The sequence below is a fragment of the Lissotriton helveticus genome, chromosome 6 (assembly GCF_964261635.1).
Source record: "Lissotriton helveticus chromosome 6, aLisHel1.1, whole genome shotgun sequence".
Taxonomy (NCBI): Eukaryota; Metazoa; Chordata; class Amphibia; order Caudata; family Salamandridae; genus Lissotriton; species Lissotriton helveticus.
In genome coordinates, this window is record NC_136067.1 from 292,591,657 (window position 1) to 292,607,435 (window position 15,779).

A 15,779-nucleotide genomic window follows, 5' to 3' on the forward strand; every position below is an offset into this window, starting at 1 on the left:
GTTCTTCCAGACCAACTCCTTGCTTGTACAGACGGACAATATGACCACAATGTATTACTTCAACAAGCAGGGGGCTGGAGATCGCGCACACTGTCCCAAGAAGTGCAGGCGATCTGGCACTGGCTGTTAGCCAGAGGACTGACGATAACGGCGACCCATCTACCAGATGTGCAGAATGCTCAGGCGGACGCACTCAGCAGGCTCCTTCAGGAGAACTACGAGTGGGTCTTAAACAATGAGGTGCTAGGAAACATCTTCGAAAGATGGGGCACTCCAGACAGAGATCTGTTCGCCACCGCCAAAAACTGCTAATGCTGAGACTTCGCCTCTACGTTTTACCAACTGGAGACTCTTGAGGAATGCGCTATGGATCAGCTTTCTGTACGCTTTTCCACCCATTACCCTGATTCCGGCAGTGCTCATCAAGCTGTCTCAGTCCAGGGCGCCAATGATCCTCATTGCTCCGGAGTGGCCTCGACAGTGGTGGTTCACAGACCTGCTCCACCGGTCTCTCCAACCCCACCTGCGGCTTCCATGTTGGCCGGACCTGCTAACAAAGTTTGGGGGGCAGATAGTGCACCCCAACCTTTCATCTTTGAGTTTGGCGGCATGGCTCCTGAGAGAACAGTATGGACACTTGAACTTGCCTGACAACTGCATGGAGATACTCAAGGAAGCTAAGAGACCTTCCACCAGGACTTCCTATGCCTATAAGTGGAAGAGGTTCTGCATCTGGTGCACGTCCAATAATGCTGATCCTACCTCTGCAAGGAAGATGTCATCCTTCCTTATCTCTTGCATTTGGCTCAATCTGGCCTTAATTTCCATTCTATTAAGGTTCAATTCGCAGCGTTAACTGCGTATAGGAAATGCCCTTCACACACACCCTTCTTACAGATTCCTGTAATTAAGGATTTTTTGGAAGGATTGAAGAAAGTGTTTTCTCCTGTTAGGCGTCCGTCGCCTTCATGAGAACTGAATGTGGTGCTATCTCAGTTGATGAAGGAACCTTTTGAACCCATTCATAAGGCTTCTCTGCAGCATCTTTCCTGGAAGGCGGCCTTCCTTGTGGCCATAACATCGGCCCACAGGGTGAGTGAGATTCAGGCCTTGTGTTGCAACGGGCCTTATACAGTGTTTCATGCTTCTAAGGTTGTCATGAGGACTCACCCGAAGTTCCTGCCTAAAGTGATTTCTGATTTTCATGTCAATCAAACGATAACTTTGCCTACGTTCTTTCAACATCCTTCCTCTCCGATGGAGAGGTCTCTTCATTCCCTGGATGTAGGAAGGGTGTTGAAGTTCTACTTAGATAAGACTAAGGACATTCGTAGGTCAGACTAATTGTTTGTCAATTATGGTTCGATCAGGACTGGTATTGCCACTTCTAAACAGTCCATTTCTAGATGGATAGTGTCCTGTATCCAATGGTGTTACTAAAAGGCTAACAAGACCTTAGGGGGTTAGCCTAAGGCCCATTCCACCAGGGGCAAAGCAGCTACAACGGCTTTGCTACGTAATGTTCCCATTGCAGATAACTGCAGGGCTGCCACTTGGAAGTCGGTCCATACCTTTGCGAAACACTACTGCCTGGACTCTGATGCCAGAGCAGACGCTCCAGGTTGGGCAGGCTTCGTTGAGAAATCTGTTTGCACAGTAATAGTTTTATCTGTTTCCTCCGCCGCTGGTTTGGTTTGTTGGGATGGGCTTGCCATTCTATTCACTAGATTATGACTATACACAGAGATCCCCTACTACAGAAGGACCTGTAACTCCAGTTCTGTAGTAGGGGTATCTCTGTTATAGTCATAAGCGCCCGCCCTCCTCCCCGGTGGATGAAATAATGTACTGAATGCTACAGGCCTAGCTTTATACACCTTCAAAAAGAACTGAAAGTTAAAGGCCTTTGGCTGTGCATCCTGGGATACCGAGGGTCTCTGGAGAGTTCCTTAAAGGCACAGTATCCCTTTTCCAGACACATAATGGCAGCCTATGAGGCTTGTCTGTCCAACCCTTCCTCTCTATCACGACAAAGGATTTTTGTGAAGGGGAGTTTCTCTAGGTGTGAAACTTTACAAAGTGTATAAAATTTAATATTATTTGGCTATCTTTTTCACTTCAAGATGAAGTGCTGGCCAGTGTAGCCTTGTAGTTTTAGGCTGCATTATTTGTCTTTGATTTTCTCTTAAGTGTCTATGCAGGACTGCAGAAGAAGACAACTTAAGAGATTATTTCGATTGCTCCGGGGTCCACGCACATGGGCGGGACTATTCACTAGATTATGACTATATACTCTTGCACATCACACTTCTACGGATACCATACTAGGCCGGACCATAGCTCCCCACCCTTACTCCCCATCTATCCCCCCCTTCTGATTCCTCTTATTCACCTGCTTCCATGACCCCAGTTACCCGGACGTCCACCCCCACCTACACTACTAACATCCCCACACAGAAACAGCTCACTCTCCACCTACCCATCATGGCCGAGACCACTCTTGCACCTCACACTTCTACGGATACCTCTCTAGGCCTGACCATAGCTCCCCATCCCTATTCCCCCTCTATCCCCCCGCATCATTTTTCCCCACAACCCAGTCACACCTCACAACACCACATCTAACATCGACTCCATACAACTCAACCTATCCCCCTCCAACTGGACTTATCCTAATCACTTACCCTCATTAGCAAAGGAACCCACTACGGGAACCATCATAGTTCCCCCTCCTTCCCCCACTCGCAATATCACACCTTTCATGTACTTGACACAAGCCAACCAGACCACCACAGCTCTGTGCCATGCACGCCACGGTCCATCCCCTGACTTCCCAGACACCAGTTCACCTTCTGAACAACGTATGCCTCCCTCCACACCTCCCACTTCTGCCCACCGACATGGCAAACCCTCAATCCAACCATCCACATCAATATCCCTACCACACACGCACACAGCTGCACAGTTGAACGCACGCACCCCGTTACTAGCACTTTGACCCAACCAGCTGACACCCCAGACACACACACCCAGTGCTTCTCCCTCCCCCTACCCCCAACATAACCCCAGCAGACACTAGACTGGATGAGATCATGTCCACACTTCATCTAATCAAAGAAGACCTCCACGCTTTTAAAATCGTGCTATCAAATCATCCATGGCTCCCTAGATCCAACATTCCTAACAAGTCCCCCACACTCCCCACTGCACCAAACACATTGCTCCCAGGTGGGTATCAGTACCCTCCCGCAACCTTCCCTCCCGCCCATCGTGTACTAACAACCATCTCTCCGAGACCAATCTTCTCTCTCTACTGCTCTCCTACGATCCGCCCTCTACTACCACCGATCCTCTCTCACACATGCTCATCCCCTCTATCCTTGCAAACCCCTTACAGGCCCTCAAATCACAACAGAGGAATCATCGTCAATAATCTCTGTAAAGTCCCACTCATCCAGGAATACACCTCATCCCCCGCCACCCCCGTCTTAAATGCTCGCTCCTGAATTGTAGGTCGGCATCGAAACACGCAACTGACATAGCCGACCTCATTACCTCAACTAACATTGATCTCATCATTCTCACTGAAACATGGATTACAGATTCTTCCTCGCCCCTCATCGACATCCTGGTTCCCCCTAACTATGACATCATCAGACTAGACAGGCTGGGTGGGCAAGATTGGAGGTGGTATTGCGTGCATACACTGGAGCAACATCACCATAAACTGAGCCAAATCCTCGTTACTCCCCTTCTGTGAATACATCCGCCTCGACATCAACAGTAATGGTAAACCTGTCTGCTCGCTCCACATCATCTATCACCCACCTGGCGACGATCTCCTATTCACAGAACACCTCATGGACCTGATCACATCACATCACTCACTGGTCGACGAAACACACACGTTTTCCTTGGTGACTTTAACCCCTTAGACCTCAACCAATTGTTCAACAGCCCTACCCACAAGAAAGGCGCAATCCTGGATTTAATAATCTTTAAAACTGATTCCACCCATCTGGAATCGGTCCTCCCTTGTGACTGGTCTGACCATCACATCATCACCTTCTTCATCAACAAAACAATCAAGCTGACCTCTGCCCAAACTACAAAACTTAAGGTTTGGAAAAGGGACTGGAAAAAGCTCAACGCAAACACCTTACCCGCCTCTAGCAAAAATCTACTTCTACCCCCTGCTGGAACTTCTAACGTAACTGACCTCACCAACCACTACCTAAACTCCATGACCACGATAATTAAAAAATGTGCTCCCCTGCAACTAAAGAGAGTCTCCACGAAAGACTCTAAACCTTGGTTCAACGATCTCCTTAACGAGGACAGACATTCTCTCAGATCTGCCGAACGCAACTGGAGATCAGTACCATCCGCCAAGCACCTCCTGACTCTAAAAAGAAAGAGAAATGCTTATTTTTGTAAGGTCAAACGCACTAAAGCAGACTTCTTTAGCCAACACCTTGACCAGGCAAGAAATCGACCCCAAAAACTTTTTGAATTAATCAAAATGCAATCTAAGGACCAACCTCAACGACCTCTTGATCTAACTCACCCACAACCATCTTGTGATGACTTTTCTGACCACTTTAACCTAAAGACGGAGAACATCAAGAAAGATCTCCTCAAGGACCTAATTCCTCACTCTGGCACCCTCCCAAATCCCCCCCCATACCCCTAAACGCTTCTCTACAAATCCCATCCAAGTTTACCGTGAAAAACGAGGCAACATGGGCATACTTTTACTCCTATTCTGAAGAAGCTATAGGCAAATTTCTCAGTGCCCTGAAGCCCGCCAATCACCTCACTGACCATCTCCCCGCTAATGCGGTTAAAGATCTTACACCTATGCTACTACCCATATGGACCAAGATCATCAACAGTTCTCTTCAACAAGGCTGCATCCCGCACTCCCTAAAGATAGGGCAAGTGTCTCCCATCCTTAAGAAACCCACAGCTGATCCCATGGACCTCAACGACTACCGCCCTATCTCCAATATTCCCACCCTGGCCAAACTTCTAGAAAAATGTGTTCATCACCAAATGACAAAACATATCGACAACTTCAACCTCCTAAACAAACACCAATCCGGCTTCCGTGCAAATCACAGCACAGAATCAGCCATGACACACATCATTGATGATGCACTTCAACTACTTGATCGTAACGAAGCATGTCTCCTCATCCTATTCGATCTTTCCTCAGCGTTCAACACGGTCAAACACGAACACTTGATAGATCTGTTGAAACACAGAATGGGTCTTTCAGGACCAGTACTCGACTGGTTCACCTCCTTTCTGCAAAACCGGACTCAAAAATTCAAGATCAACAACACACTGTCCAAACCAGTTCCTGTTACGCTAGGAATCCCACAAGGTTCCTCATTATCCACTACACTCTTCAACCTCTTCATGGAACCACTCACCGATCTTTTACAAACATCCAACGTGCAATTTCACATGTATGCAGACGATACCCAACTCTACCTCAAGATCAATACCTTGGACGACATGGCTGAGGCTGGGTGGAAGCAGGCCAGGGCTAGGCTGGGTGGAAGCAGGCCAGGGCTAGGCTGGGTGGAAGCAGGCCAGGGCTAGGCTGGATGGAAGCAGGCCAGGGCTAGGCTGGGTGGAAGCAGGCCAGGGCTTGGCTGGGTGGAAGCAGGCCAGGGCTAGGCTGGGTGGAAGCAGGCCAGGGCTGAGGCCAGGGCTAGGCTGGGTGGAAGCAGGCCAGGACTGAGGCTGGGTGGAAGCAGGCCAGGGCTGAGGCTGGGTGGAAGCAGGCCAGGGCTGAGGCTGGGTTGAAGCAGGCCAGGGCTGAGGCTGGGTGGAAGCAGGCCAGGGCTGAGGCTGGGTGGAAGCAGGCCAGGGCTGAGGCTGGGTGGAAGCAGGCCAGGGCTGAGGCTGGGTGGAAGCAGGCCAGGGCTGAGGCTGGGTGGAAGCAGGCCAGGGCTGAGGCTGGGTGGAAGCAGGCCAGGGCTGAGGCTGGGTGGAAGCAGGCCAGGGCTGAGGCTGGGTGGAAGCAGGCCAGGGCTGAGGCTGGGTGGAAGCAGGCCAGGGCTGAGGCTGGGTGGAAGCAGGCCAGGGCTGAGGCTGGGTGGAAGCAGGCCAGGGCTGAGGCTGGGTGGAAGCAGGCCAGGGCTGAGGCTGGGTGGCAGCAGGCCAGGGCTGAGGCTGGGTGGAAGCAGGCCAGGGCTGAGGCTGGGTGGAAGCAGGCCAGGGCTGAGGCTGGGTGGAAGCAGGCCAGGGCTGAGGTTGGGTGGAAGCAGGCCAGGGCTGAGGCTGGGTGGAAGCAGGCCAGGGCTGAGGCCAGGGCTAGGCTGGGTGGAAGCAGGCCAGGGCTGAGGCTGGGTGGATGCAGGCCAGGGCTGAGGCTGGGTGGATGCAGGCCAGGGCTGAGGCTGGGTGGATGCAGGCCAGGGCTGAGGCTGGGTGGATGCAGGCCAGGGCTGAGGCTGGGTGGATGCAGGCCAGGGCTGAGGCTGGGTGGATGCAGGCCAGGGCTGAGGCTGGGTGGATGCAGGCCAGGGCTGAGGCTGGGTGGATGCAGGCCAGGGCTGAGGCTGGGTGGATGCAGGCCAGGGCTGAGGCTGGGTGGATGCAGGCCAGGGCTGAGGCTGGGTGGATGCAGGCCAGGGCTGAGACTGGGTGGATGCAGGCCAGGGCTGAGACTGGGTGGAAGCTGTAGCCTGGAGCACCAGGAGGGATGCAGGACAGGGCTGAGGCTGGGTGAAATATCTGGACTTAAGGAGCAGGAGGAGTGCATGGCGCTTTCTTTATTATGTGAATTTAAAGCGCTTTTGACGGGAGCAGTGTTAATCCACCAATAATGTTGTTGCTCCTCAACAAGATCTAGTCAGCAAAATTATAATATGAGCTGTAAAGCACAATAAGCTTTACAATAAAAATGGGACAAATACTGTAATACAATTGTGAAGGTTTACTGAGGGTTACAACCATCACAGGCTGCAAAGAGAATGGGTAAAAGTCAGTCAATTAGTCTTTTATATCAAGGAACAGCATGAAGCTGCGAATACAATTCAGGAAATATTTAAACACAACCAGATATTATTCAGGATTAGTGAATAAATCAGTCATAAAGCAGAGGTCAGATCAGGGTGGTGGCGCCCCTAAAGTAAAGGGAGGCTTTGGGGCTTCGCGGGTGGAGAGAATTTGCAGGTTGGGAGCGGCGCCCTTCTGCACTCTGGCCCTTGGGACTGTTGTGCATGGGGTGTCGTCTTTTGGCTGGCCCTGTCACCCTACTCATGCCTTTTTGTGTGTTTTGTAGAATTAATGATAATATAATGTTCTGATTTGTTACCTTTGCATCAAATTGTAAAGCGCTCTGATATCCTTCGGGATCAAGTTCGCGCTATATAAAACTTTATAAATAAATAAAAATACTTTGCTCAACAATACTCTTAAGACCACCCAAACCTGGCTGGCAGTGAATCACCTCAAACTGAATGCCTTAAAAACTGAATTCCTCCGCATTGCTCTTCCCGCCAAAGTCCCCACTATGCACAATTTGATAAAGCACCTTACAGCACTCGATGTTCAACCAACCATTGTGGACTCACTGGGTATAACCTTGGACTGTAACCTCAATATGCAGAAGCATATCAGTAATGCAACGAAGGGAGCAAACTTTCAGATCAATACACTAAGGAAGCATAAGCCCGTCCTACCTCCAAACGACTTCAAGTTAGCGGTTCAGGCCTTAGTTCTACCGCATCTGGACTATGGCAGTGTCTCGTTATGCGTTCTCCCCAAAGCCGCCACAGCCCCTCTTGGAGCCTCCACCAAAGCGGCAGCGAGACTCATCACTGGCTCGAAAAAAAGGGCCCACATCTCCCCGGATCTAAAATCTTTAAACTGGCTGCCATTTGAAGCGAGAATCCACCTGAAAATAGCTTGCATGACGCACAAGGCCCTAGTGCACCCACACACAAACTCACAATATCTAGAGGATCAAGATCAACAAGAAGTGCGGAAAACCTCCTTCTGAAACCACAAAAATTCAATAAGAAAAAAACTTTTAATCGTTCCTTTTCAGGAATGGCACCCAGGATATGGAATCCCCTGCCACCAGAAATAGGAATCCCTCCACCTCTTCCTTCAAACTGGAAGTAAAAAGCATCCTTATGGCTAAATTTACGTAAACATTGCCTTACTTGACAGTGGAGAACCCCTATTCCATCTATCTTACCTACCAATCTAATGCTTGACTTTTTATATGTACAGTTTTGCTCCACTTATTGTGACCTTCTCATCATCAATGTTCTACCATCATCCTTCAAAACCGACCGGTCCGGTCTTGCACCTTATCTGACTTGCCCTTCTATCTGTGATTGTCTTTGATGCCAATCTCTATGGTCCTGTTTATCCTTAATGTTTGTTCTGCCCTTTGTTCATTTATTAAGCTTTTTGATTTTATTCTTACGGTCCTGCTTATTTTTATTGTTTTGATATGCCTATACACATTTATTGTAAAGCGCTCTGATACCCGTAAGGGTCTTGTTCGCGCTATATTAAACTTTCAAATAAATTAAAGTTACCCCTACTACAGAACTGGAGTTACAGGTAAGAAACTACTCTTTCCAGTTGCCCCAGATGAGCAAGTCAGTTTTGTAGGTGGCTGCATACAATCCATTGGTCGATGGCATGGAGGGAGGTGCATGGAGGGATGTGTAGATTTCCTTTAAGCTGACTGGTGTATGGGGCATTGCTAGGTCATGCCTGTCCAATTTTAGTGAATGTTCACAGGAAAAACTACTGCTGTTTGCTTTTAAGTGCTCCCACAGTGTGCAGTCACCTGAGTTTATTCCACTGTTTTTAGTGAGTCTATTTTGTTCAGTTTTGTTTTCTCTCCTGCGTGTTTTCTCCTACGTCTATTTATTGTGAAGTGGTCCTGAATGCCAGGCATTAGAATCTTTGCAAACTGTCTATGTTGGAGGATTTGGGTATGCCTGAAGAGAGCTCTTGGGTATGCAGTTTTGTGCTGGTATACTAAATGACTAGCTCTTGTGAAACCTATTTCCTAATTTACTATTATTCTTAATTACTGTGCCTTATTGTGGCAACTAATTTCCTGTATTGTTTACATGATCTTTCAAAAGACATCGCTTGAAGAAAACACTGTTACCAGCCCTTGTTTGAAGCAAATAACTTCACTGGGATAAAACAAAACATTCAAAAACTAAAAGCTGTGTAGTTGAATAAGAGTTAAATAGTGGTATATAAAACATAACTCTCCAGTTGAAAGGTGCAGGAATAAGGCTATGGTTAGAATAAATGGGACTTGTGCTGTGAAGCGAAGCTCCCTTGTCTGAATATTAAATGCTTAAAATCAATATTAAGAACAGGTTTTGCATATTTTTTGATGGATTCTGTTTTGTGGCATTTTAAAACAACTCTTATTGATCTGTCTCATTGGCTATTTCTATTGAAATGTAATTGCTTTGAAATCTCGTGTGTGCTTTTTTTTTTTCAACTTTCAAGACCATTCAATGTCCCAACCTATTATGGTACAAAGAAGGCCTGGGCCCGGATTCCACGGAAACAGTGATGTGAACACTGTCCTTTCGCCTCGATCTGAAAGCGGTGGCCTTGGAGTGAGCATGGTCGAATATGTATTAAGTTCTTCACCAGCAGATAAACAGGACTCTCGGTTTAGGAAAGGAGCCTATGTGAGTATATTTTTAAGGGTGATTTTATAAGCAGAGTCCTCATTGAATGCGGATATTCTACACTGATGCACATGAAAGTAGTGATTTAAGTAAAACCGCAGTATGTATTTTATTTTTTTCATTTTCTACTGGAACATTAAACTGGTTGGATACAAACATTATATTAAGCATACATTGTGGAAGTGAAGGCACCTTTGTCCCAATAGGCCCTTCATGGGCCCTTATCCATTCTACCTCATCCTTTGATGTCAAATTAAATTGAATAAATGGCTCTTAAACAAAACGCTCCCAGCTAAAAGATCTTGTATTCTTAAATACATCACCCCCCTCTCACTAGACAATCTCTGAAACCATTCTTGGAGAAAACCAGCAAAAACTAAGCATTACATATAGGATAGGAGCAATGTGAGCAGTCATGCTGCTTAACCCCTTAAACACATTGATACAGACTAATTTAATGTATTTTTATGTTCTATCAAATTGGGCATCAAATGATTCCCTTCATTGGCCAATATGGTTGGAGGCAAGAGCAGTAAAGCTGGAGTCTTCCACAAGAAGCACATGTTTCGGTTTTTAGTGCTTTGAGCACAAGTGTGCCTGGTCAGGGAAGCAATCTTGTATATATGTACAAAATAGTGGGACAAGTACTGTAAAATGTTACTCAGTTTGAGGCTATGCCCTTCACTAGGGTAGGGTACATGAGAGATTTCATGACCCACAGCAGAGTCTCCCTTGGAACAGAGGAACTGCTCCCCTGAATCTCCAAGCAGCAAAAAACCTCTGCCCGGTACACTGTGTTGCCGGCCATTGATCCCACCGAAGGAGCAGCGTGACAGGAGAAGGTCTTTGTGCCCTAGGAGGTCAGATCTGTCTTCTTGAGACCCCAAGACGCTCAGGAGCCACCCGGCACCAATACCCTGGGTACTGGACAGTTGCAGCAACCAAAGCTTGTTGGTGGTCCAGTACGGACTCCAACAGTACAAAGACAGAACTACCTTTGAGAGACCTCAGGATCCACAAGGCCGGCATTGAGAGTGGCTTTTCTGCCCTGTTTCCCCTCTTCACCAGGTCACAGATTCAGAGTTCACCTCTGACCACCGGAAAGCACCACTTCGCCTGAGCCTCTAGCCCGCGTCCAAGTAAACTGACGGTGCCAACATGGTCCATCCAACCGCTAGGGATGAGCCCCCTTTGAGTTTGGCCGGACTGGTCCACCAGTCCTCGCCTGCAGCCTCTTTCTGTAGGAAACCGAGAACCTTGAGAGCCTCCCGCAGCGCGTCCCAGCTGAACAAATCACCACTGCATCCACCATTCTCCCCCAAGCCTGCCTGGCAGTGAGCAGACGGTGTCCCTGGGTGCCAGAGATCCTCAAGGTCCAAGCCCCTCTGAGTGTTCCACCGGATCCCACCCTCCCCCCGATTCTTGCTTGCGACCTCTTTTCATCAAGACCATTCCCCATTGACTTAAACAGGGCACACCATGCCGAAACGCACCTCTGCACCCAGAAGCCACAGAGCCAACCCAAATTACCTGTTGGTGCTGCCTTGGACCTTGCCCCATACTTACCTTAAGTCCTGTAAATTGTTGAGAAGTGACCGTATGCAGTATATTTTTCATTCCTGTAGGATAACGTTACTGAGTGAAAGCTACAAATTCTAGTGTATTTATTCATATTGAAAGTGTTTACTCGAAAGTACTTACCCGATTATGTTCAGCTTGGTGTCTACATTCATATAAAAATTTGTGTTACTTTTATAAATTGCTGTCCGATTTCTTGGAGTGTGTCTCACTGTGCGTGCAATAAATGCTTAACATTATCCTCTGATAAGCCTCAACTGCCCCCCACACTACCACAAAAGAGCGCGTTTGGGATTATAATTAAGGCTCCCTGTTTTCCGTTTTTACTGATTTTTAGAGATAAATACAGACAGAAAACCATTTATTTTCATGTGCGTATTTATTTTTAAATGTAGATAAATGCGGAAATTGGGTTGTTTTGGAGTAATTCTAAATGCGGTCAGTCATGACTGCCAGGCCAATAGCTGTGCGAATTGGCTGGAAAGGGGATTAAAAAATATAGGGTTTTTAGTAAAGAGCCTTAAACAGCAGTAGCACAACCTTGATACTGAAATTTACATATTTTCTTACAAATATATATTTTACAATCAGTGTGTATGTATCATTGAAATCTGTCAGCTCTTCAGGCATGAGTGCACATTAACTGGTTAAATAAATGCAGAAATATACACATTTCACCTTAATTATTTCACAAAACCTAAATTAAATATGGATAAATGCTGGTAAAATTAGCAAAACATAAATATGGATAAATACAGACGAAATTACAAAAATATAAATACCATCAAACCGGGAGCCCTAATTATAGCCCCTGTAGATCAATAAGGGTCGTCTGGACTCTCTGCACAGTGTACCTCATTTTGTGCACTATATAGAGAGCCAGCTACCTACAGTATTCCACCACGAAAGACAAATCTGCAGCTCGTATACATTACATTCCTTGTACTTGCTGTATGGCACACAACTGGCACCAGGTGTTTGCTTAGGTTTCCTCAAGACACTTGGTAAACATGCTAGTTGTGCGCTTATTTCTGCTCCTATGATATTCAGAAATATAAGGTATTTGTGTGCATAATAAGGGCTACTGGTCCTACTATTGAAATGTTGATTGAGCATACTAATGTGTCCGGCATAAGGCTCCTATCGGCAATCACACATATAAAATCAACTACCCACCGACACTCACCAAAAAAGCCGCTAAACGCTTTAAACACAACTTCCTTAGGTCACACCCAGAAACCCCCTTTGCTGACACCTACTTCTCACCGGTCAATGGATCCCTGAACACTGATATCATCTTCCACACCACAAGCAGAGCTCAATGGAGAAAAACGTTCCTCACTTTACTCACCGTCTCCTCCACCAGGAAATCCGCTCACAGCCTAACTCTCTCCATCACACCATCCCAACTCTTTCCAGGCAGAGCCACCATCACTATTTACAATAACGGGATTGTCCTATCTCAATCCACAGACAGGAACCTGGAACTACTAGACAACTTGTTCCCCACTTTCAAAGAGCACCTCTCCAATTCACGGACCAACACTCGTATTTCCTCCAGTCCCACCAGCCATGACCTCACAACTCCCACCACCCACAACCCTTCTAACCTATTTCAGCGCCAGTTAGCTACTACATACTCCTCAATCAGGGACACATCTACCACCCCTGACCTCCCATCTCCCACCCACAACCACTCTATCCCAGTTCAGCACCAGGCAGTTGTCACACACGCCTCAAACAGACACAGATCGCTCCCCCTCATACACCACTCACACCCCCACCCCCTCGACAAACCCTCGGACCTCCACACATACCATCACACTCCTCCCACACCTACAGCTGGCATTAACACTCCGCTCACCCCTGACAGCACAGCTCCCACCCACAACACAGCTAACCTAGTCCAGCACCACAACAACACGCATATCGACAAATCCCCCCCTTTATCCCCCCCATTCTCAGTCCACATTACCCTCTAACCAACTACGCAGAACACACCTCCTCTCTTAATTTAACCCCCCCTCCCCACAACAGGACCATCTCCAATCCCATTTCCCCTCCTACTCTCAGCCCCCATTACCCTTCCTGCACCCCCACCACTACTATCAGTCTTCCAGCCTACACCTTGACCCCCCCGCCCACCATTAATGCCCTCCCTCATACCACCAACCTCCTCCCTACCTCATCCACACCCCTCCCACCCAAAACCTCTCCCCTCCCTAACACCTTCCCGTACACTAACACAACGCAGCCCTGCTCGAACACCAGCCCACTCTCCCACCTGCTCGCGAATTCCCTGGTCAGTCACTCACCTCTGACTGCCACCCCCACCTCCACCACCTACCCCACGATGGACAACATCATGGCCACCCTCATTCAGATCAGAGAAGACATACACATCATCAAAGAACTACTCTCCACACACCCCATACACCCCTCATCCACCTCCCCTCCCAACTTGTCCCCTACCCCTCCGGCTGACTCCCTCAATCAACACGCCCCACACCGGGCGTCAATCCCTGCTCATAGACGCAGCAACTGCCCTCGTCCCCCTCGTCGCCCCTGCAACCCCTCACACAACTACACCTCCCCGCCCAACCTGTCCCCCACCCTTCCGATTAACTCTCTCACTCAACTACCCCCCAACCTGACCTCAATCCCAGCTCGCAATCGCAACAACCGCCCTCGTCGCACCCACAACCCTACTTCTGACCTCGACACACTCACCCTTCTCCGCTCCTATGACCCAGCCCCCCAAAATCACACAACCACCCCTCACCTCACCATTCCCACGATACACTCAAATCCCCTTAGACCCCCCACACTAAACAGCAGATTCTCCATCCCCAATAACCTTAGAAAAGTCCCTCTCTCTCTAGAACCATCTACCACCCTCAACACACCCCGTTTCAAATGCACTCTCCTCAACTGCAGATCGGCCTCGAAACATTCCGCCGCCATTGCTGATCTCCTCTTATCGCTGGACCTTGACCTAATCATCCTGACTGAAACCTGGCTAACTGAATCTTCGACACCTATAATGGACATTCTGGTTCCGCCCAACTACCACATTATCAGGCTCGACAGATCAGGCAAAATAGGTGGTGGAATCGTATGCATCTACAGGAACAACCTCTCTGTTCTGAAAGTCAATTCCACCTCCCTACCATCCCCAACATCCTGGGAATACATCTGCCTCGACATTATCAGTGAGGGCAAACCGATATGCTCTCTTCACAGCATTTACCACCCACCCAGGGACAACTTCACCTTTTCCCAACAAATCATGGATATGATCTCAACCAATTCCGGACGGCAGCTCACCCAAATATACCTTGGTGTTTTCAACCTCCACTGGAACGATCGCAAGGACGCGGTGGTAAATAGTCTTAAAAGTTTCCTCGATGCCCTTAACCTCACCCAAATATGCAACAGCCCGACCCACGAGAAAGGTTCTATACTCGACCTGATCATCTCCAAAGATGACTCTATCCAACTCGAGTCCATCCAACCCTGTGACTGGTCAGATCATCATATTGTCACATTCTTCATCAATGAAAAAGTTAAAGTTAACCCGGCTCAATTCTCCAAGCCCAAAGTCTGGAAAAGAGACATGAAAAAACTCAACCCAGGCTCTTTGCCCCCTAACAGTTGCAATCTCCTACTCCCGCCGACTGGCGCTACGGACGTTCAAACCCTGACTGACCACTATCTCAACGCTATGACCTCAATAATTAATGAGGCTGCACCTATGCAGCTAAAAAGAGTCTCTACTAAAATCTCCAATCCATGGTACGACGGGAGTCTCAATGAGGATAGACGAGACATGCGAATGGCAGAGCGTACCTGGAGATCAGCGCCCTCTGCAATGCACCTAAAAGATCTGAAGAAAAAGAGAAACGCCTACTTCAGGAAAATAAAACGCTCAAAATCAGACTTCTTCAGCCTCCAGCTCGACCAAGCAAAAAACCGCCCGAGAAAACTGTTTGAGCTAATCAGATCACAATCCAAGGGTCAACCCCAACCAGTCAACACTGTGCGTGAGGCACCCTCCTGTGAAGACTTCGCTGCTTTCTTTATCCAAAAAACTGACAACATAAAGAGCGATCTCCTCATTGACGCAAGCCTCTACTCCAAACCCCAGTGCCTAGCACCCACTGAACCAAAAAACAAGGCTACATGGTCAACCTTTGGCACATACTCGGAAAAAGAAATTGGCAAACTGCTCAGCACCCTGAAACCATCCAATCACCTCACGGACCCCCTTCCTGCTACCGCAGTAAAAGACTTTACCCCTGTGCTTCTCCCTCTCTGGACTAAAATTATCAACAGCTCTCTCCAACAAGGAAGCATACCTGACTCACTCAAAGTTGGTCAAGTCACACCTCTACTAAAGAAACCTACAGCCGACCCCTCTGACCTCAACAATTACCGTCCCATTACCAATATCCCCACTCTCGCCAAACTGCTGGAAAAATGCGCACAACTACAACTCAC

At 48.0% G+C, this 15,779-nt stretch overlaps 1 protein-coding gene across 2 annotated transcripts in view; it reads left to right on the forward strand.

Annotated features, from left to right (window-relative positions):
* The window catches only part of PUM2 (pumilio RNA binding family member 2), an 893,995-nt gene that overhangs the window by 76,973 nt on the left and 801,243 nt on the right, over nt 1–15,779 (forward strand). For both annotated transcript variants that reach the window (XM_078647736.1, XM_078647737.1), the window contains exon 4: nt 9,514–9,701. In XM_078647736.1, the coding sequence (XP_078503862.1) occupies nt 9,514–9,701 (188 nt within the window). The remainder of the gene's footprint in view (nt 1–9,513; nt 9,702–15,779) is intronic.